Below are 24,692 nucleotides of genomic sequence, written 5' to 3' on the forward strand. Positions count from 1 at the left end.
AAAGTTGAACACGAAAGACCCAAAATGTCAAACTATGACATTTAAATTGGGACAGAGAGAGTATCTACCAATAAACTAAAACAAGATTGTGGCTTTATTTAATCGACACATGACACATTCTTTGAACAACATGTGTTTTTTTATACAATTAAAATAGTTATTTTTCTAATTAAAAAAGTATTATATCAATAAATACGGATAAACATACCATATAGATAGAATTTTAATGTAATTGTAACTTTTTAGCAAAAGCAAGTTCCGTTTTTCTACTTTCGTTATTTCATTTGAATTTTGATTATTATTTAAAGGGTTTTGTTAATGATTTGTCAATAAAAACTAATTGGTTGCATAAAGATTTGTACCTTGCTATTAAAAAACCTAGGCCGGTTTTTAATATATAATGTACAAGTTTTTAAACATGTAATAAGTTGTTAGTGATAGCCCTTAGTGTTGTCATTATCGTTTTCCATAAAATAAAATAAAATTGTAAAATAAGGTATGCTAAAAATATTGTAGCAACAGATTACTAATGGCCACAAGCGCATATTACTGACGCCTATATAGATGTAACGATCATGCCTTTATTTTTCATCAAATTCTCACTTCCCAACTACTTCAACTTCTGTTCATACTCTCCATATATATCACGCTTACATACATTCCTTGTATTGTTAGGCCCCTTTTGTTTTTCACAATAAGTTCATCTGAATCTGAATACTATTTTTGAACGTTAGGATCGGTATAGACAATCTAATTACATAATGGTGTGCTTTTGCTTTTTGGTAGACCAAACTTGCCAAGTGAGGCGTTGCAAGCCTGCAGCCGGTCTTTGTTCAAGGTGCGGTGGTGGTGCAAGTGTTGCGGATATGAAGACCGCCACGAGATTCTGCCATGTTCCCTTCTATTGGAAATCATGGAAAGCCATCATGTGTACATTTTGTGGTGCAGTTCTTAAATCTTATCACTGATGATAATAACTCATTTTTCAGTCAAAAAAAAGATTTAGTTATGCAGATGGAAGGCTTAACAAATACTAGAGTCATTATTTATGAAATTTATTTTTTAATTTATAATTATCTTCTTCTGATTTCATGTAGCTAGGTTTTATAGTTGAAATCGGCATTCATTAAAAATAATTATATGCTGTTTGAGCAAGATGAGTGATCTATATGTATTGGCTTTGCATATCTTATTGAACATCTATTTGCATCTCAACTTCGATTTTAATTAATTAATCATTGGTGCTTAATTAATGCCATTGGTACCATTTTTTTTAATTTTTAATCTTTTCCGCTAAGTTTTCTAATTTTCTTTGTTCCCATAATGTATGGAAATTCAAATATATTTGAACTTGAAACGAAGGCCGTTTACAATGAATAGGGTCAATTAAATCCACACAATCACATATTTTGATCTTTTAGTGTAGTTTTGAAGTAATTCTTGTATAGTATTATTACAAATCTATTTATCAACACAATTGACCACATTACACATTCGAGCACTTTTTGCTCTGTTTGTCCCTGATTAATTTGGATTTATAGAAAACAAATACGGATATTTGAGTCAGCTAATTTGCATTGTAGAAAAAACAAATCTACGAGTTTCATGTGTGGTGTCTATTTGCATTGTAGCTAGTAATGGCAGGGGTAATGTAATCACGATATTGGATAAAAAGAGCTGGTGACATTTAGTTTGAACCAAAACTATTGAATGCAGGTAATTATAAAAGACAACACAACATGAAAATGGTTGTAATACAAGTTGGACTTTTATGTCTTCATCACAGCCAAACATAATTTCAAGTTTCAACTACCGAAACATATTTAATTTACACCATGTGGAAATCCAACTTGCCTTGTCTATATTATAAGGCCGTAAAGAAAATAAACTGAACGTGATAAAGAATTCATGAACTTAATTTATAAAAAGAAATGAATATTAAAAAAATAAATTAAATAACGAACGAACATAAACGTAGCTTTTGTTTGTTCACGTTCGTTAATCTGTATGTGAAGTTGTGAACACAGGATAGCTTAATATATATCAAACATTTCTTCGTTTATGCGACACTGGATAAAAAGAGCTGTTGACACCAAAACCATTGAATGCACAACGAAGGTAACCAAAGAAGACACGCAACATGAAAATGGTGTTATAAATGTGGGACATTTGATGTCTTCATCATCTGCGTAGTGCCGATCGAACGTAAATTCAACTACCTAAACATATTTAATTTGCACCATGTGAGAATCCAACTTGCCGTTAAAATTTATTAACTTTATTATCAACACATTCTAATTTATAAGGCCGTAGATAAAATAAACCGAACATTGGATAAAGTATTCGCAAATGATTACTAATGGAACGAGTATCAATAGAAAAAATCCTTACGTTTAGTTAGATGATCGTATAACATAGCTTAAATTCGTTCATTTATGTTGGTGAATTAAACGATAACGTGTTCATAAACATTAGATAGTTTGTTCTTAAACATTTATTCGTTTATGTTCGATTGTTTATATTTGTTGGCATTTGAACTCTCTTTTTCAAATTACTTACAATTTTTTTTATACAGGAAGATCTACAGATACAGTTTGTTGTTGGTCCGTTAAATCTAAAAAATAATATAAATTTATCACAAGTGGTACAGACCCTCTAAAGAAATTTTAGTCGGTTTTGATCCTGTAATAGAGAACTTATGGACAAGTTGGAAGACTTTCTAATCAAATAGCCCTTGACAAGTTGGAAGACTTTCACAATTGCCATGGAGCCATTAACATGCTTCTTGAACAAAGCTATCACCGAGGGTCACATGAATGGGATCCAATTATCTGATGAGGGTCCAAACATTAATCATTTGTTGTATGCCGATGACGTGTTGATGTTGGGGGAATGCTTGACTCAGAATCTCATCAGTATTGTTAGGATCATGAGATATTTTGGTCTTATTTTTGGTCATAAAATGAATGTGCAAAAGTCATTATTTGGACTCGGAATTGATCAAGCGAAGGTAGAACATGTTGCTAATCAGATTTTGTATTTTATAGGGGATCTTGGTCCTTTATTTATAGTTCTTGCATTAACCGGTCTGGAATTAGGCCATATTGGTATGAGCGGCGTTAAACGAGTCAATACTTCCATGAGCATGACTAAACTTGGATTTCTTCATCCTGGCATGGGGCATAAAACAAGATACATTCCCTCTTTCTTAATTGGGTTTCCCCCTTGGCGTGAACACGGGCCTATGTCGTTATTGGTAGCCAATCATTGACACCTTCCACAAGCGGCTCACAAAATGGAAGCCAAAAAGTTTATCAATCGAAGGTAGATTTACTTTGGTGCAATCTGTATTATCAAGTCTTCCATTTTATTTTTTCTCTTTGTTTAAAGCCCCTGATAAAGTTATTGACCAGTTGGAACAGATCCAAAGACGGTTTTTTTGGGCAGATAAATACAACAGAAAATATATTAGCTGGGTTGCTTGGGCTGATTTCATGGCACCAAAAGAGTTGGGTGGCCTCGGTTTGGGGTCCTTGAATGGTGCCAATGTTGCATTACTCTTGAAGTGGTGGTGGCGTTTAAAACATGAGTGCACAGAATTTGGAGACAAGTGGTGGCGGCTTTACATAGAAATCCAACTGAGGATAACGATGTACCAGTCAACATGAAAATGGGAGGAATATGGAAATCAATCTTTAAAGCCAGAGTTGTATTTTCCAAAAGAAACATTGAGTTACAGCCTATGCTATGTGCAAATGAGTTCATGGTGTCAGATTTAAGATTGAAGTTCGACTCGATTACTGGTCACAATATGCATCACAACTATCAACGGAATAACTGGGTCCCAAAGAAAGTGACCATAAGAAATTGGAGGGCAAACCGTGATAGACTCCCTACTCTAATTCAACTCAATAAGAGAGGGATTTTGATCGAGTCTTTGTCATGTGTTAGGTGTCATCTTGCTGATGAATCTATTGATCATATTCTCACTGCCTGTCCCTTTGCCATGGAAGTCTGGGAGTTAATTGGGTCTTGGTGCAAGGTAAACCCGCTTCATGCTTTTCACGTTCATGACTTACATATATACCATTCATCATTCTCATGTGGGAGATAAAAAAAATGGAGAAAAATGTTGAATGCCATTATTCTTATTGCTATTTAGGGTCTTTGGAAAGCAATAAATTATGCGGTTCACAATAGGATTTTTTCTACGGCTGCAATGATCTTTGAAAAAATTCATTCCATGGCATTCTTATGGATTTTAAATAGAGCTAGAAAAGTAGAATTCAACTGGGAAATTTGATACAACAAACATTGTATTACTTGATTTATTTTTCTATTTAGTCTTTTGACGTGTACTATGTCACTAGTAACTTCTTGCTAGTTGGGTTTTATTAATAATATTTCGCCTTTGCCGTTCATAAAAAAAAAAGCCCTTATTGTAAGAATAAAATATATTTCATATATTTATATGTGGCCCTTATAATCATTTATCTAATAGGTAACTATTTGATGGACGTAATTACCCTTACTTATTAATTAGGGTTTTCCTTTGGGTGTGTTTATAAATAGAGATCATTAGGGAGACTTAGCATAAGAACACCAATACCTCCCTCTCCCTCTCTACTCATAACCCATTTTTAGAACATACCCTAAACGGTAACCCGACCCTCAACCGAGCCATGTCGTCTCCCCTCTACAGCTTTTGGATGATCAGGTACACATCCTAATTCATTATGTGTTTAGTTTATACAATAATTGATCAACATGTGGTATGAGCGATGTTGATTAATTATTTATTTGATACGAGTGAATGTATGCAATTCAACCCTTTGATCGCTGCGTCATAAAAACCAATAAATTCATTGTTTTGTGTAAGGTAATAATAAAGGATAATGACCTGTGAGTGTTGTGGACTATGAAAAATGTCTATGTTATGTATTGATCTAGTCAAGGGTTTATGTTACGTAATTAACTTCCAAAAGCGTTCTAATGATGCATGTTACCTGCTAATCTACAGGTTGCAGGTTACCATCCAGTTTTTAGACCATTAGGGTGTGTTTGGTTCAAAGAGTTCTTGGGAATTCAATGAAATTGAAGTTTGAATTCCATTCATTTTCTTGTTTGGTTGAAAAAAATAATGGAATTGGAATTGAGAATTTTCCTTCAACTTCCTCAAATCACAGAATTCATAATTCCTTCTCAAAACCAATGGAAAGTTTAGAATTCCATTGGAATTGGAAAAATTGACAAAAAAAAACCTTCACAAACCCATAAAGTATATACAAACCTCATCTAATTCTGCTTGACATGCTGCCACCAACCACCGCGAACAATCACCGGACCCGCTGACTTATTACCTCCCTTCCGTCATGGTAGCCACCACCGTTCGCCGGTGATTAGATTACCACCAACCACCACCCATGAATTATTAGATTACAGCCAAGACCACCATGATTAAACACCTCCGTTCGATTAACCACTATAATTAACCACCAGATAAGTTCTCCCTCAACAGCTGGCGATTATAACGCCACCAACAACCACCATCCATTGTAAACGAGATTCAGGAAAATAGAGAAATTAAATTAGGTTTTTGTTATGTGTGTGGAATAGAATACAACTTGTTATGATTAAAATTCATTGTCATTAGTATCACCTCATAGTTTATTTTTTTAATTTAATTTAATTTATTTTTTTTGATACAGGGGGATATGAATGGTGGTGGTTGAAGAATGAAGATGAAGGAGGATGGAGATAAAGAGTTGTGTGGTCACGTGGTGTATTTTATATATATCATGTAAGTCCCCTTGAAACGGATCATTAATAGTTTGCTCCAGTTATTTAGAGGTGCAGAATCCCTATCTATAACTTGGTGATTCACAACAAAGCCTCTAGATAATCTGCTGCCTCGCAGATCTTCTTCAGGCTAGCGGAACAACCTTTTACGACTATAACCTGCAATATCTGCTTGATATTTCGACAAATGTTCAACCCTAATCTCTGTTAGGGTTCGGTATTTATAGGAAAACACCCAAAAAGGCTTCAGCACATCGGCCTTATATTTCTGGCCCAGCTCGACCTAATTCCGAGGTCGTAATTTTGCGCTAGCCTCGTATTTGTCCATGCAAATACGGGGTCGTATTTCCACTATGAAATGCGAGGTCGCATTTCATACTTCGCAGATTTATTACACATTTAATACTTAAACTTAATCAAGTAATGCATAATACTAAGTTCATTAATGACAATCACATTACAAAGACATATTACAATATAAACCCAAACAATCTAAACTGCTATTAACATAGACGTGCACTTACAGACTCCCCCTTAGAAATAGCTTCTAGACGTTAAAATATATGTCTTCATCTTGTCTTTGTCATCAATCTACTGCTTCTGCTTTCTAGCATCAGCCTTCTTCTTGCTCTTGCTCTTCTCCTTCTCAGTCTTAGTCTTAGTCTCAAAATCAGAATCTAACTCTGACTCTGAAGGAGTATGAGTTAACCCTAACCGTCTCTTCTCTTGATCCCTCAAAGATCCTGGATCATAATAATAATCCACAATCTTTGCCTTAGCTCTCATATGAGCCTGTGGATCATAACACAATCTCTTCTCTAGTCTATGCACAATTACTGGATGCAAATCCGACTCTGTAGAAGTATTGGTAGTAGAATCGGTCTTGGTTGACTCACTATCTTGAGCACTAGCATCTTCAGTATCATGAGCAATAGCAACAGATTGCTCGACCAAACCCTTACCCTTGTTTAATCGATCAACGTCAACATATTCTGTAAGGGTTTTGGTTTCAGGTGCCTCAAGCTCAACTACCATGTTTATCTCAGTAGACATCTGTTCTTGAGCTTGTGGAGCTTTTGAGGTTGCCTTGCCAGCAACACCAGCCTAGCTAGACTCTCCTTAAGTCTCTGTTCTCAAAATAGAACTACCTCCTAGCTCTTGAGTAGCTTTGGCTGCATCTGGATATTCATTATGATCATCATCATGCCGTGTCTTAGCCAACTAATCACCTCTGCAACCTAAGTTGTCTCTCTCAGCTCTAACCTTCAGATAGTTGTTGATGATCTCCTGCAGTTTTTCTTCGGAAAATTTGACTCCCTTCTTCAATGCATCTGCCATCCTGACAACCTTCTCATCTAGAGCCAAATACTTCTTATACATGTTGGACACCACCATCTCGGCCTTGCCCAATTTGTCTTCAAGAAACATGTTCTTGTCACTAACAACCTTCAAGTCATCAGTTAGACGAGTGATTAAACCTCTCATTTCATTCATTTATCTCTGCAGATCACCAAAAGTAGTTTCCTCACTTGATTGTGACCTTGGTTATGTAGTCTCAGGAACAACATTCCTTGGTACTCTTTCAGATTTACCAACAGCAACAGAAGTCTGTTGGTGCATTTCCTAGTGACAACAGCATTCGTGAAAAGTAGTTTGAATCTTTCGTTTATGTAAAGTCGAATATTAATCATGTGTTTAATAAAGTCAACCTTGACTGTTGACCAAGTCAAGCTCGACCTTTGACCAAGTTGAGGTCAAGGTCAAGTCAAGGCTTTGGCCCATTACATACTAGGTCCGTTTAAGTCCGTTAAGTTTAGTATAAATAGAGATTAAACCTTATGTTTAAGGTTAATCTTCTAGCTTTTGTTTTATTCATATTCTCGTGTTTAGGAACTTGGTATTTACTTGTAATTGCATTTATTTAAGTAATATACGGTTCCAGTTTATTCATATTCATATTCGTGTTCGTGTTAATATATTGTGTTGATTGCTTTTGTATAAGAAGTTCCGCACTTATACATTAGATACTTAATCTTGTTAGATCCGGTGGTAAAGGGACTTACAAGTGGTATCAGAGCCACTGGAGGTATTCTATTGGTTTAGGATTAAAGGTTTCAACCACAATTGAGTATTCGGAACATCAAGCTTCATACGTTACTGTCAAGCTCGTCCAGATCAAGTCAAGATCGACCAGGTCGAGCTCGACCTCCAGCTTAGCTCGACCTCCTCTTTAGCTCGACCTCCTCCTTAGCTCGACCTCCTCTTTAGCTCGACCTCGACCTCGATCAGGCTCCTAGCTCGAGCTCGATCTTCCTAGCTCGACCTAGTACTAGCCCGAGCTCGACCTTGACCTTACTTTAGTTCGTTCCATCTTCTGTTTTTCGTAGTTATTAAGGGGTGTGCCTATATAAACTCGTTTCTCTTCTTTTGAAAAAAAGAACTTTTCGAGAATTTGCTATCTTGCTCACCTTTAGGTCTGAACTTGGCTGATTATTGAACATATAATTCTCTTGAGTTTAAGTTTGATTTCGGTTGAACAAGTTTTGGACTTGTAATCGTGATCAAGTTTGGATTCTTTTATCTTACTCATTGATACCAATTATGAGCTAGGAATTTGAACTTTTGTTTGGATTCTCTTGTATTACTATGTGTCTGCCAGAGGATATTCTGCACACTTTTGAGCAAGAATCATAGTCTACGTCAAAGGAACTTTGGGATGCCTTGGCTAATAGGTATGAAGGAGATGACGCAGTGAAAAAGGGAAAACAAGAACTTCTGAAAGCTCAACACTTAGTTTTCAAGGCGATGAAGAATGAGATACTTGATGAGTTGGTAAATAGATATTACCATCTCATGACGGAGATGAGAAGTCATACAGTGACTCTAACGAACACTGAAAAGAATGAGAAATTCCTGGATGCCCTACCATCACAGTGGGATTTTTGTTCGGTTTTGATCAAACGTGATCCTACATATGCTCAAATGACTCTCGATACGGTGATAGCGCATTTGAGGGGGTTTGAGTTGAATATTAAGAAACGTGAAACTCAAACTGATGTCATACAAAATCTGGAGATTTATCGAGCTAAGAAGCCAAATACGGTTGAACCATCTGGGTCAAGAGCAAGTGCTTTCTTTTCAAATTTTGTTGAGCAAACTGAGATGTTGGGAGATGAGAATAGTTATTGCTTCGTCGCTGCTTCGACGGAGAAAAATCACGGTTCATCAGATTTAGTTGGAAGTTCTCAAAGGACTCTAAAGTCTATGCCTCTAAGTGTCAAATCCGCTGAAAGTCATGTTAGTTTATTGGCTGCTTTTATGACATCTACGAGGCACTGGTTTTTGGAAATCTGATAGACCCGGAATTGGCTGATCTAGCGTATGAGCAATTGGATCCTGATGATCTTGAAGAAATGGATCTCAAATGGCAACTGGCAATAGTTGCTCGTAGAGCTAGAAGATTTATGGGGAGTACTGGAAGAGACTTGACAAATGGAAAAGTAAAGTTTGATAAAACTAAAGTTAAGTGCTATAACTGCAATGGATTCGGTCACTTTGCTAGAGAGTGTCATCGACCGAAACAAGAGGCAACCACTAGTTTCTCGAAACCAAATCAAATTGCTGGAAATCAAAATTCTGGGTCCTCTACTGGATCTAAAGCTTTGGTTGCGCAAGAAAAGGTTGAGAAATTTGATTGGAGTACTTTCGTAGATGAATCGAGAAACTCAGCCAACGCTTTTATGGCCGAAATTGTTGATCATGTAACATCAGCTGAAGAAGAGGCACCTAAGTCAACAGAGTCAAAATCTTCTTCTGAAAATAAAGTTATTGAAAGTACTAGTGAAAAGAATGGTGGAGGAGAAATCTTTAAGCTCAATATTGTTGAAGGATTAAAAATTGAAGAAGCCATTGGCTATATGGCTCGAGTTTCTGCTCCAGAAGACCAAAAGGTACCTTTCAACTTTAACTTTATTGCTGATATCTGTGCCATGTATGTTAATCTGTCTAAAAGAAATGAGGGCTTGACTAGACTCAATGATGAATATGCTTTGGGAATGCAAGCTATTCATAATTTACTAGAAGAAAACTCTATTTTTCGAGAAAGAATTAAAGATTTAAAGTCGAAAATGAGAGAAGATGAAAAAGATCGTACTATTTTGAAAGCTAAAGTTTGTGAGCAAGGTCAAATCATCGATCTGGCTACAACAACTTTTGAAAACAAATTTAAAGAATTGAGCACAACTCAAAAGGAATTAGTTGAGGCGAATGCTCAAATTACTGCTTTAAAACTTAAAATAGATCATCTTCATTTGAAACAAAAGAGGATAGATGCTTTTGAACCATTACCTAACAAAAAAGGGAAGAATGGGTTGGGTTATGGTGAAGTTGTAGATGCAGATTCATTGTGACAATCGCAACATAGATTTGATTATCGTTTATGTTTTAGGAACTATGTTTGTAATCATTTAAATAAGAACTTGTATTGATATTTAATGATTACGTTTGAACTTCAATATTATATCTGTTTGTGTTTTGTATTGTGTTTGTGTGTTATATATTGTTTTGCAGATACAAGAACATAGAACCAAGGTTTATAAGTGTCATAGGATGCTTAAACGATGGTTGGATGTTATGTACGAGCCAAACGAAGCCAAACAAAGAGTCAAAGGCATGTCCCTCGTGCTGACGTCATCAGCATGAAGGATTACCCTCGTCCTGACGTCATCACGAGGTGGATTGACTAATTGTTAATTCGGGCTTAATTGAAGCCCACACAACCCAATATCAACTAGTATAAATACAAGACCTAATCTACGGAATTAGGTTAATCGTTTTGAATCTTGGTTAATAACTTTAGATCGTTTTGATTATACATGAATCAAGGTTATTTGTTCCTTCGTGTTACCACCTACACGAACCACAAGCCTTGTGCATCTCCTTGGGTTGGTTAATTGCTTATTAATCAACAAAAGGCAATAGCAATCTAGTTATCTCAAGAGGATTCCGCAATCTTGACATAACGAATCACATCTTATTACGATCCACGCAACAATAGGGCACCTTACAAGTGGTATCAGAGCCCTAAGGTTGATTACCAGAAGGTTTAAGATCGTTTGATTGGCTATTGATTGCAAATTCGATTCGAAATTCATGTTAAAAAGGATTTTCGTGCTCTTCTTCGTGTTACTTCGTGCATACGTCAGCACGAGGTGAACTTCGTGTTCGTGTTCACGTCATCTGTTGACTTCGTGTTAACCTTGTGCCACGTCAGCGCGAACCACTCTTCGTGACTTAGGTCATGACTAGTGTCCGTATACTTCGTGCTTCGTGCCACGTATACTTCGTGCTTCATGCCACGTATACTTCGTGCTTTGTGCCACGTATACTTCGTGCTTCGTGCCACGTATACTTCGTGCTTCGTGCCATGTATACTTCGTACTTCGTGCCACGTGTACTTCATATCACACAAACTTAGTGTTATTTTGTTTGATTTGTTTACTGAAAGATTCGAAATGACGACTATACCAGCTGCCGCAAACTCTCCTAATGCTCTACTTATCAGCCAGATGATTATGCATGATCATGAGGTTGGTCGTGGAAACACACCTCCAAAATTGTTCCGTATGGAAAATTATTGGATGTAGAAGAGACGTTTTGAAGACTACATTCGTCTCACTGACATGGAAATGTGGCTTGTGATAACTCAAGGTTTTGATTGGCCTTCGTATGAGAAGAATGGAGTGATCGGTAGGTATACTTATGCTGATATGCCGATTGAAGAACGTAAAAGATACGCAATTGAGGGAAAGGCCTTGTCCACTCTTACTATGGCCTTGCCTCAAGATAGTGTACATTTGTTCAAAAAGTACACTACTTCAAAAGATTTATGGGACGCTCTTGAAAGATATTGTGAGGGCGATGTAACCTTGATGAAGAATCGTATCAAGCTTCTGAAGCGCCAATATGAAGCCTTTAATGGACTGAAAGGAGAATCTCTTGACGAGATTATTATTCGATTCAGTCATTTGACCACTGAGTTGTCGTACTTTGAGGTTGTTTATCCTCAAACTGAGCTAGTTGATAAGTTTTTGGACTCATTGCCTAAGACATGGACTGATTATGTTCATCAACTTCAAGATGATCTGGAATACAGTACATGGGACTTTGAAAAGGTAGTTTCCAAGCTGAAAAACAGAGACATGAAGAGAAGAATTAAAGATACTCACTCGGATTTCACACAAGATCCATCTTTATATCATGCGAAATCTATTCATTTAGCAAGTTCGAGCTCGGGAAACAATGCATTTCTTAGTGGTGCAGAAGCTACACCAATAGTAGATGCTGAAGGTATTGTTGGATATGTTGCTTATGACAATACACATTCGAATGTCAAGAGCAATGTACAATCTTTTCACTCTATGCCAATGAGTATGAGTTCTGCAGAAGGAAGAATGAGTGTTTACTCAGCCTTTTGTAATGCTCATGAAGCATTTATCAGAGGAAAGATTACTGATCTGGCAGTAATTGATGAGGATTACATTCAAATAGATCCTGATGATTTGGAAGAAATGGATCTACAATGGCAGCTAGCTATGCTTACTATTAAGGTAAGAAGATTCACTCAGAGAACTGGGAGACCTATAGGTAATGGCACTAAGGGCTTTGACAAATCCAAGGTGAAATGTTATAACTGCGATGGATTTGGTCATTTTGCAAGAGAGTGTCAGCGACCTAAGAGGATTGATAATACCGTTGCTGGTCGTCAAAATTACAATCAAGGCGGTATTACTCCAAGTAATCATAAAACTCAAGCAATGATTACATATCCTGCTACTCCACAATAGCCAGTTTCGTCACCATATTCGGAGTCAAAGGCTGTTGTTGTTCAAAATCCAGATGGTACTTATCAATGGGATACACAATCTGATGATACCTCGAATCATGCCTACATGGTAGAATTATATGATGAGGTAGCTGGAACAATTGATTATGCTGTATACTCAAGTGAAGAAAGTGCATCTGAGATAGTTTAGAAGAATGTATGTAATGTATCGAAGGTTACACTGCCTGATGATGATCCTATTTCTGAAGAATCGGAAGATGATTTTAGCTCTCCTGAGTTTCAGATTAGAACAAATTTAGGAGAAAGTCTGAATGTTGATTCGGTTCCTCAATATCGAATTAATAAGGATCATCCAGTTGAGAATATTCTTGGAAATGCTACAGCACCTGTTCGAACTAGAAATCAGTTGAATAAGGATCTGACTAGTTTCTTTTGTGAAGTGAAAGACATTGGATTGATAACTGAGTGTTTATATTCTGGTTTCATTTCACAAGTAGAACCTAAGAATGTTAAGGCAGCACTTAGATCCATGTTGGGTTGAAGCTATGCAAGAAGAATTAGCTCAATTTGAAAAACTTGGAGTTTGGGAGTTAGTAGATGTGCCTAGAGGTAAAGAACCGATTGGAACTCGTTGGGTATATAAATGCAAACGAGATGACAAAGGGATTGTTACTAGAAATAAAGCACGTTTGGTTGTTCAGGGGTTTGCACAACGAGAAGGATATGACTATAACGAAACTTTTGCACCAGTTGCTAGGATTGAAGCTATAAGGTTATTTTTAGCCTATATAAGTTTCAAAGTTATAAAGGTGTATCAGTTAGACGTTAAGAGTGCCTTCTTATACGGTGAAGTCAAAGAAAAAGTGTATGTTCACCAACCACCGGGGTTTGAAGATCCGAACTATCCAAGAAGAGCATATCGTTTGGATAAGGCTCTTTATGGATTGCATCAAGCACCCAGAGTGTGGTATGAAAAGTTGTCGACGCATTTGTTGACAAATGGATTTACAAGAGGATCGATAGACAACACATTGTTTATCAAGTGGAAGAAGTGAGATTATCTAATTGTACAAGTTTACGTGGATGATATCATTTTTGGTTCATCTAATATAAAGATGTGCAAAGAGTTTGAAATGAGCATGAAAAATGTATCTGAAATGAGTGCTATGGGGGAATTACAATTTTTCCTCGGACTACAAGTAGATCAAAGGAAAGATGGATTCTTTATTCACCAGTCTAAGTATGTCGATGACATCTTGGAAAGGTTTCAAATGCTAGAGTCCAAGACATATGGTACTCCTATTCAACAAAATCATGGTTTAGGGGTTCTTGATCCGAAAGATGAACTTGTGGATGCAACTTATTATCGTGCTATTATTGGCTCATTGATGTATCTGACTGCTTCGCGTCCAGATATTATGTTCGCTGTTTGTCTTTGCGCTAGATTTGAAGCTAGTCCGAAAAAGTCACATTTGACTGCAGCAAAACGTATTCTACGTTATCTTAAGGGAAACCAAGGGCTTGGTCTATGGTATCCAATGGGAGGAACGTTTGATTTTGTTGCATATATTGATTCGGACTTTAGCGGTTGTAACAATGACAAAAAGTCTACGATATGGAGGAAGATTAGTATCGTGGCAATGCAAGAGGCAGACATGTGTTGCTCAGTCTTCATGTGAGGTAGAGTATATGGCTGCTGGTAGCTGTTGTTCCCATGTATTGTGGATTCAGCAACAACTTCGTGACTACGGTATGGATTTTCTTGATACTCCTATTAGAATAGACAATAAGTCAGCTCTAGACATTACAAATAACCCCGTCATGCATAAGGTCACCAAGCATATTGATATTAGACATCATTTCTTGCATGATTGTGCCCAAAATAAGTTAATTCATTTGGAAAAGGTTATAACCGATGATAATTTAGCTGATATGTATACCAAATCATTTGATAAGACTAGATTTGAGAAGTTAATTCTTCTCAATGGGATGAAGAATGCTGATTCATATTAAATCTCTCAAAGAACTAATTTTGTAAGTTTTTGTCTGTAAATAGCTAGAGTCATAAAAATACAAAAAGAGTTCTTAGTGTCATAAAAACCATAAAAATGCGAAAAATGAGAAAATGACAAAAATATGGGAGAGATTTAAGCTAATGATGTCAGATGATTAGAAGTGAGGATACTTAGCTTTTAAGTCTGCTTAATAGTAATATAACTGCTTAGTTCAGTGATTACAATTTGGAATATATTGGTAGACACAAAGTAGCAAGGTTTCCTTAATCTGAACTTAAATTATACAATGTTCTTGTGGGAAACATATTCAGATATATGGCTGAGAATGCTTGCTTTTCAGTAATGAATTGATCTAGTCCTTAAATTTTGTGAAAGATCTAGCATTACTATAAGATTTGTTCAATGTATCAGCAAAAACCTCTACCAATCATGAGCATGAAAGTTAAATGTAATATTGTTTATGCAAATGAAATGAATGAAAATTAAGGGGCTAATGTGGTCTTTGAGATTCGGACAAGTATGTCCGCGGGGTGTCTTTGTATACCTAGCCTACCTAAAGCTTCCAACTTGGGATAGGTTGTCAGAAAGTTCGCTACATGGGTCTCATAGAAAATCACGGGTTCCTTATAAATAATGAAATGCAAAAGCAAATAAGTTAAATCACAAAGTAATTAAATTTTGTTATCTAAAAAGTGTCTCATGATTTGTTTAAGGATGTTTTTGAATATATATTGAATATTTGTTATCTTAGTGCTTGTATCGATTACGGAAGTATATCTGAATGTGGGTCACATAAGTTCGCAAACTACTCAATGGCATATTAGGCTACTCGGGTTACATGGTGACTGTCCTTGGCCAGCGTATGTCGAAAGTGTCATAACTCAAAGGAAACTGGAAGTACCGAGTGTTTAAAAGGACAAATATACCGGTAATCGTGGTTGAGTCACTGTTCATAACTAATAATAAGAGAATTATTTCTCACATGCAGACTTATGTAAATGCTAATCTGATCTAATCTGCAGAAATTTAGAATTTCTTATAAATATATAAAGTAGCTTAGTTTTTTTTTTTATTTTTTATTTTTTTATTTTTATTTTGTTTCGTCCTTATTTTTATTTTTTTATTTTTGTAATATGTGTCAGTTTGTGTGTCAAACTAGTTCTTATTGCACGAGAGATTTGATAAGCATTAAAAGTTATAATTCTTAGTGAATTATATAAATCTTGTTGCTTACGGTATAAATGTTTAAAAGATGGATTTTCTAATTAATACATAAGCTGTTTAATTTAGAAAATGAAATGTTTTGAAAATTGAAAAGTCAAATATTTTTGAATGTGTTTCAAGTAAATTTTTGAAATTTCAATTGTTTTTGGTTGATAAGTATGCTTGACAAAGATTAGACTTACCTTAGATCTTGTAATGATTGCTAGGTTAAGATTTTGAATGTTTTGCATATTTATGATATTTTTATTGTTTTTGATGCATCGATTAAATTTGTTAAGTGTGCAGGTTACAGATAATAAACTTATTTTAAATGAAATTGGCATCAAAATTTCAGATTGTGATTGAAGGCAAAATTGTTTTCGCTTGCTTATTAGAATTGCATTGCGACGGACAATAAAAGTGTCTCAGAAATTAAAAGAATTGTGCTACAAGGATGGATTGCCTTGTATTTATTAACCTAAGACTTAGTGTGATAGGTTATAATTTTATCAATATCACAACCGAAGATGTAATGTGATAGGTTGTTGATATGATATTTTGATGTATTGTAATGCATTATACATTAAATATGTTTTAATGTAAGTTTGCATTTGTTGAGTTAAACATCAATGAAGAAATGATCGATTTTATGTCAAGATAATAATGTAAGATTTATTTGATACATTATTGTGATGACAAGTTAGTACGGATGATTTATGATTACATATTCGAGTTGATACAGGTTTTTAGTAACGAGTATCTACAGGTTTATGTTTCTGGAATTTCTGGAATATTTCCTTGTTTAAATTTCCGGAAAATTCGCGAAATTTGACTAAGGAATGCAGCTTATGTGGTTTAAAATCTGAAAATTCGAAATCACCTCGTGCTGACGTCAGCATGCCTCGCGCTAACGTCATCACGAAGCCCACGAAGTTAGTCCTTCGGCCCGGCCCATGAGGATTCGAATATAAATATGGGTTTTTACTATTCATTAATTACCATTAACCGAAATTAAACCCTAAATCACCACACGAACTTCCTCTCCTTCGTGCCACTATTCATTCGTCCTCTAATTCGATTGATTTCACCACCTTTTTGTGTTCATCATTCAGATTTGTTGGTATATTCATAATCTAGGATGATTATTTGATGTTTTAACTATGCAAATTAACGATTTTAAGTCGTTATAATGCTTGATTTTTTGAATTCTCCCGCGTGAACAGTAACTCGAACGAACCATGCATTAAATCTTTGATTTTTGATGATTTGGACTTAAATTGGACTTAAAATTGGATTAATCAATGTTTTAACATGTTAAATCTAACAAAAAATTAAGTTAATAAGTGTTAGATCAAGATTAATTGAAGATTATGTGTTTCGGTCACTATTCACACGAACCAGACGAAGAACACGAAGGATGTTCACTTCGTGTTGATCTTTAATCGAATTTGTTTCGTTTTGGGGCATGTTATTACATAAAACAAGTTCAAGATCATGTTTTAATTCGTTTAATCATGATATGAAGCTGTTTATAGTTTGACAAATCTGGGTTTCATGTTGGCTCGTGCTGACATCACGACGAGGGAAATCCTCCTCGTGATGACGTCATCACGAACCAGAAAACTGTTAGAAATCCAAAAGTAGTGATACATTGTAATTTAAGTTATGGACTTACTTGTTGTTAAGTCATGAGTTGATGATTTCTAAGGTTGAGGGGCTAATTGTGATAATTAGTATTGTTAGTTTGTTTAGACTATAAATAGCCCTCAATCCCTTAGAAATCAACAACACATAACACTTAACACTTAATTTCACATACCATTACACCTGAATTACACACTCTTGATCCAAATTCTCTCTCAAAACACACACAAACATCAAGAACACATACACTAACCAAACGCCATTGTTGATGTGAATTCAAATGATAAAATCGTGTTGCTACATGTGGTATCAGAGCAAAACATCATTTTGATCTCGATCCATAACTGAATTCAATCGAAATTCATCAAACTATCACCTTATAATTCGTTTTTTTTAATCCTATTTCTGTTCGTTTTTTTTTCTCACTGAAAATTCAGAAATAACCTCTCAAATCACATAAAATCACAAATGTTTGTTCACCGATCGATTTCTCATAGTTAATAACATAATCCTCTCAAGTTTCGTGTTCTAATTCGATCTGGATCAAAAGTTCAGATTTTAAGTTTTTGGCGCTAAAATTTGGGATTTGATTCTGTTGTGTTATAAGCTAAATTGTGTTAATAGGATCGTTGCTGAGGTGAAAACAAACTGTTTGCCGGTGGTTTCATGTTCCAATTCTCAGAAAATCAAAAGATATTGAAGTTTTAAAAATCGTCAATGGAGTTGTTCATGTTCAGAGTTGTTCATTTCAGTGTTGTGGGTTGTAAAACGATTCAAAATTGATCGTTTTGACAAGTGTGGTTGTGGTGAGAATAGTTGATTGTGGATAACTGATCCTTTGGATTGGTTCTGGTCAATTCAATTTCTTGAAATTAATCAAGTTGTTGAGAAATCCTGATAAGAAACCAAAACGATCTCTTTTAGATCGTTTCAGTTTTTGTGAAACCAGAACGATCTCTTTTAGATCGTTTCAAGTTTTACTGGAACATTATCTGATTTGAGTAATCCGTGAAGAGTTGTGTTTGGGAATCATAATATTCTTGGGTAACTGATCTTCGTGATTGGTTTTGCTCAATTCATTTCATTCCAATTCATAACAAAACTCTGCCCAAATCATTTCAGATTACTTAGAATTTTTCTTCTTCTCAAGATCATTTCAATTTTAAATCGTTTCATTCCTAGTTAAATATTAGATCGTTTCAATTAGATCGTTTCATTCCTGAACATTGAGATCATTTCATTCCTGCACAAATTAGATCGTTTCATCATCACTTCTTCTAAATTGTTTCATTTCACTTTCTTAAAACAATTTCAATTCAGATCGTTTCATTTCATTTCAATTCAGATCGTTTGATTTCATTCCAAAATTAGATCATTTCAATTCTTCTTCAAAAATCAATTCAATTTTGAATTCAAATCAATTTCAAATGACTACTCGTGAAGCATTGTCTCTGGGTACTGATACAAGACCTCCAGTTCTTTATCGTGGTAATTATGGACTTTGGAAGAAAAGGTTCATGGATTATGTGGAACGTCAGACTAATGGTCACATGCTTAAGGATTTAATCATGAATGGACTTGCTATGCATCGTCATCCTACTACCGGTGCTATTTTGACTCCTGATCTTTTGAATGCCGAACAAAGAGATCGTACTGCTGCTGACAACAGAGCTAGATCATGCTTATATCAAGCACTTCCTGATGAGATCTATGGCTCAGTTGATTCTTATGACACAGCAAAGGAGATTTAGGATGAAGTTGCTAGACAAATGGAAGGTTCTGATGTAACCTCAACAATTCGACTGACAAATGTCTTAACTGAGTTTGACAATTTTCAGAAATCACCAAATGAATCTCTTGAGTCCGTGTACTACAGATTTTGCAATGTGATCAATGAACTAAGAAAGAACAAGGTCAAGAAAGATGAGATTGAGCTGAACATCAAATTTATCAAAGCACTTGGTCCCCAATGGGAAGATTATGGAACTCAAATCAAACAACATCAAGATCTGACCAAATTCACCATTCATGCTCTTTATGAATCTTTCAAGTTGAATGAGCCACAAGTTCTAAGCAATTATTCACTCAACAAAGTGCCAGAAGTTGTATCTACTGATCCTTTGGCATTGATTGTTGAACGAAAGGTTTCTGAGGCTCTTAAAAGACAAATGACTGTTGTTTCTTCGTCTGATGAGGAGGGAGAAGATTACTTGGCTCCAAGAGATGGTGTTCCTGATGAATTCTACCAAGCTCTTGCCGCTGTGACTAAGCATTTCAAGAAAAAATATTTCAAAGCGAGGCCAACTAACAACAATTTTCGAACTTCATCAACAAGTGCATTTCCAAAGAAAGAACAATATCATCACAAGAGTTTTGAACAAGGTGAAACAACTGGTTCCAAGAAAGGAGATAAGAAAGCAGAAACTGAGAAACAAATCGTGGAGAATTCCTGGTCATTTTGCTATGGATTGCAAGCTGCCTCGCAAGAAGAATTATGAATACTACAAGCAGAAGATGCTCTTGGCAAAGCAAGTTGAAGCCGGTCAAGCCTTGATTGCTGAAGATGACAAGTGGCTTTTACTGACTGATGATGAAGATGAAGATCTGTCTGCAAATGTATGTTTCATGGCAAGGTTGAGCAAAGACAAAGCATTGGAGGCTGACAACAGTGACGAGGAATATCCCGATGATGAGATAAATCTCGACTCTACTTTTTCATCAATTAAGGATAAAGAGTCTTGTAGAATTGCCTAATCAAACTTGACGAATCATTACACTTCTTTAGCCAACAAAAACAAGAAATTGAAAAATAGCATTTTATTTTCAAAAAGGGAGTACACAAAACTTCTTGAAGAAAATTCTAAACTACTTTTTGAGTATGATGCTATGAAACAAGAATTTCAAAACTATAAAGAACATATGTTGGTTAAAGAATGTGAAATGAATGCGTCTCCTGACTCTAAGTTATTGGAAAAGTGTCATAATTTAGAAAAGACCATTCTTGATCTTGAAAAAGCCAATCAAGATCTTGAAGTTCAAAAGACCAATGAATGGCTTCGTGCAAATGCGAGACAAATGGATGTTGATATTCTGAATAAGAAGCTTCAAGAAGCTACACCAAAAACAATTGAACTTGAAAGAAAAGTTTCTGATTTAAATCATAACTGTTTTTTAAAAGGCATTGAGATTGAAAATCTTGAAAGACAAATTGAGGAACTTAAAAAGAATATACTTTTCTATCAAGAAAAGTTATACAAAGTTGAACAAAACCCTCTTTTGGATTTCACTGCCTATTTCAATAAGTCAAAGATTGATAAATCAGAACTTCTTCTTGGGTTGGGATTTGAGAATATCACTCCATTGCAAAAAGCCAAAAATAAGATCGAACCCTTGTATGATGAAAAGTTTTTGAGACTTGGTATGGTTCAACAATTCATTCGTCCATTGGATGACGAATTTGAGACTGATGAAGTTGAGAAAATTCAAAACAATAAATTTTTGGTTAATTATGATGCCATCAATACTTCTTACGACGAAAAAGTCATCAATTTTTAAATTAGAAGAGATTGCGTCTAATTTGAGACGGTCTGTGTGAATGTTTCTACCCAAACTGATTTCAGTCTTTTAGTAGACCATTCCACTCAGACTACTTGTGTTTCATCTACTGTTTCCTCCACCCAAACCTTGACTGATTCTTTTGAGTGTTCATGTCAAAATGCTGCTACTGTAATAGCTGATGATTATGTGCAATCTGATTTATCTTATGACGAACTTGCGCATAGTTTAGTTTTGATATGGTACTACTTTAGGTTTTTCACTTGTGAGTTTCTTGAAGAGTTAGTTGTTCACCCTAAGCTTTGTGCTAGTATAGGTGTTGATACTTCTACTCAATTTTCTTGTGAAACCAAGGATGTTTCAGTTCAAGTTGATTACATTCCTGAGATTACCAATAGTGTGAAGTTGGAAAACAAGACTCCTGATTTTTCAAAAATCTCTCCCGTTTCACCATTCACCAAAAATGATTTTGATAAATTCATGGAGGGAGAATATGTTTTTGATTCTGAAACTGAGAAAAAGATTGAATCTACCAAAATCAAAGTTGAATCAAAAGAGGAATCTCCAAAATCGTTTTTCAAAGCTCCAACTTCATATTATTCAAAGAAACCGGTTATTTCCAAACTCATCAAGACTGAACCAAAGACTATCACCAAACCAAGAATCAATAAGTTAAAAATAAAGTGTCCTACCCCGGAAAAGCATGTTAAAACCAAATAAGATGAGACCACTCCCAAAATCAAATACAACAAAGTGAAACTTCTAGAAATCAATTCAAATGTTTCTTTGTCTAGCTCTCATTCTAGTTCAATTTCTAAAGTGTCTAGGTCTAGCTCTGTTTTGCTAACTAGGGATACTACAAATGGTGCAACTAGATATAGGGATAGATATGGCTGGTTTTCTCACGATAAACCTAAGAAACAAGAAGTTTCTGCACCTTCAAAAGAGTCAAAAAAGATAAAAGTGCTTCAAAACTCTCGTTCTAATCTTCTTAGTGTCAATCCAACAGGTGGAAAGAGCTTGATTAGTGAGTCTAAATGGGTAGCTAAGTCATTAGTACCTAAGATCACTAAAGTTGAGAAAAAGAAGAAAAGGCAAAGGAGAAAAGCGGGTAGTAAGAAGAAGCTTGTTTCTGATGTTTCAAACAATTTATCTTTTAAGTCATGTTTGAAAACAAATGTTAATGATGCCAAGGCAATGCCTTGTGATGGTGTAAACAATGTTAATTCTCGCTTTTATTTGTATGGTTTGAATGATGGTAGACATGTTACTTTTGATTTGTGTATTAATATTCGTTTGCTTAATCCAAATGTGCTTGTTGATAATGTGCTTGTTAATAAGTATGTTGATTCGAAAGCATGTTTGTATGCATCTCCTAAGTTCTACCCCCCGCCTGTGATAACTAACCACAAAGGACCCGTCTTTAAGTGGGTACCTAAAGTCGGTTAAATGTTTGATTGCAGGAAATAACCATCTGTGTATGGATACTCGATTCCGGGTGTTCAAAACACATGACTGGTAATAAATCATTGCTCAAGAATTTTGTTGAAAGATTCATGGGAACTGTTCACGAAAACAACAATTTCGTTCCAATTCTAGGTTATGGAGATATTGAAAGAAACAGAATTGTCATTAAGAAAGTTCATTATGTTGAAGGCCTGAGTCATAACTTGTTCAGTGTCGGACAGTTCTGTGACAACAACCTTCAAGTTCTTTTTCGACAATCTCTGTGCAAAGTCCAAACTCTAGATGGAATTGATATCCTATGCGGAGACCGTGAAGACAATCTTTTCACAGTTAATCTTGATGATAACTAACCAATTGATAATATCTGTCTTGTTTCAAAAGCTACTTCGAAGAATTCTTGGTTGTGGCATAGAAGGCTGTCTCACTTGAATTATCAAACCATCAATGCTTTAGTCAACAAGCAATTTGTTGTAGGCTTGACTGACTACAAGTATGAGAGTGAGCATGTCTGTCCTTCTTGTGCAGTCGGGAAGATCAAGAGAACTTCTCATAAACCAAAGAAAATTCCACATACTTTGGCACCTCTTCATTTGCTTCACATGGATCTTTGTGGGCCTATGAAAGTACAAAGTAGAAACGGGAAGAGATATATTCTGGTTATCGTTGATGATTATTCAAGATACACTTGGGTCAAGTTTCTTGCTTCAAAAGATGAAAAAACTCAAATTTTGATAGACTTCATCACTTCCACTCAAGTGAATCTTGAACTTCCAGTCCGTTATATCCGTTCAGATAACGGTACTAAGTTCAAAAATGCCATCTTCAATGAATTTTGCAAATCAAAAGGCATTACTCACCAATTCTCTGCTGTTCGTACCCCTCAACAAAATGGTATCGTTGAAAGGAGAAACCGTACGCTGGTGGAAGCAGCAAGAACAATGCTTGCTTATTCCAAGTTACCATCAAACATGTGGGCTGAAGCTGTTGACACTGCCTGTCACACTCAAAATCGGTCCATCATCAATCAGCGTCATGAGAAGACTCCTTATGAGGTTATTAACAAACGCAAACCCAACATCAATTACTTCCATATTTTTGGGTGTGTCTGTTATACCTTGAATGATCGGGAAAATGTTGGAAAGTTTGAAAGGAAAGGTGACGAAGGTTACTTTGTTGGTTACTCAAAGACATCAATTGCATATCGCATCTTTAATCGTCGAACAAACACGATTCAAGAAACCATGAATGCTTGGTTTGACGAGATGTCTTGCATGATATTTGAACAAGAAAGTTTGCTACCAACAATTAGTGATCCAAGTACTTCAAGTGCTTCCTCAAAGACGTCTACCTTAGCTTCAAAATTCAAGAAATATCCAACTCCAACAAGTGAAGAGCTAGATATTCTTTTCGAAGAATTCTACAACTCAAAACCGATTCAAGAAAAGGAACCTCAAGTCATCAATGAACCAATTCCGAACAATGACCCTATTCAAACAAATGAATCAGTTCCTGACAACAATCATGAATCATCTTCAAATTCTGAAGAGCAAGAAGATTCATCTTCAAGTGATATTTATTCTCAAAAGAATGTTCAAGAACAACCTTCTCAAATCACCCAAACAACAAATCCATCAAATACTCCAAATGTGTATGTACCACTGGATTTTGATCATCCAAATTTTGAGGAAAGAGTTATTCCAAGCTATGATTCCATTTCTCAACAGAACTCTGGATTTAATGATGATAATGTTGACATTCATCAACAAGATCCTCTTCCTCATGACAACAAGTGGTCACGTATGCGCAAAGATCATCCTACAGAACAGATCATCGGAGATCCACAAGCTGGTGTTTCTACCCGTACTACAGTTAATTAGTGTCTTGTTGCACTTTCACTGAGTAACATCGAACCCAAAACTGTCTCTGAAGCTCTTTGTGATCCAGAGTGGGTTAAAGCAATGCAAGATGAATTAGCTCAGTTTGAGAGACTGAAGGTATGGAGATTGGTTCCAAATCCAAGGAAAGAAGAACCAATTCGCACTAAGTGGATTTTCAAGAACAAGAAGGATGAAAATGGAGTTGTAGTAAGGAACAAAGCTAGATTGGTTGCAAAGGGTTACTGCCAACAACCTGGTGTGGATTTCGACGAAACTTTCGCTCCTGTT

The 24,692-nt window shown here is 35.7% G+C and overlaps 1 protein-coding gene across 1 annotated transcript; it reads left to right on the forward strand.

Moving 5' to 3' along the window:
* Positions 1-584: 584 nt before the first annotated feature.
* On the forward strand, positions 585-1,235 carry LOC122585459. The gene has a single exon (XM_043757588.1). The coding sequence runs from the start codon at positions 762-764 to the stop codon at positions 966-968; it is 207 nt and encodes a 68-aa protein (XP_043613523.1). The 5' UTR covers positions 585-761; the 3' UTR covers positions 969-1,235.
* The last annotated feature ends 23,457 nt before the right edge of the window (positions 1,236-24,692 follow it).

Source organism: Erigeron canadensis, chromosome 1 (genome assembly GCF_010389155.1).
Source record: "Erigeron canadensis isolate Cc75 chromosome 1, C_canadensis_v1, whole genome shotgun sequence".
Taxonomy (NCBI): domain Eukaryota; kingdom Viridiplantae; phylum Streptophyta; class Magnoliopsida; order Asterales; family Asteraceae; genus Erigeron; species Erigeron canadensis.

Excerpts from the sequence above, each read along its gene's own strand:
- LOC122585459 (XM_043757588.1), top strand. The coding sequence starts at position 762 with ATGGTGTGCTTTTGCTTTTTGGTAGACCAAACTTGCCAAGTGAGGCGT.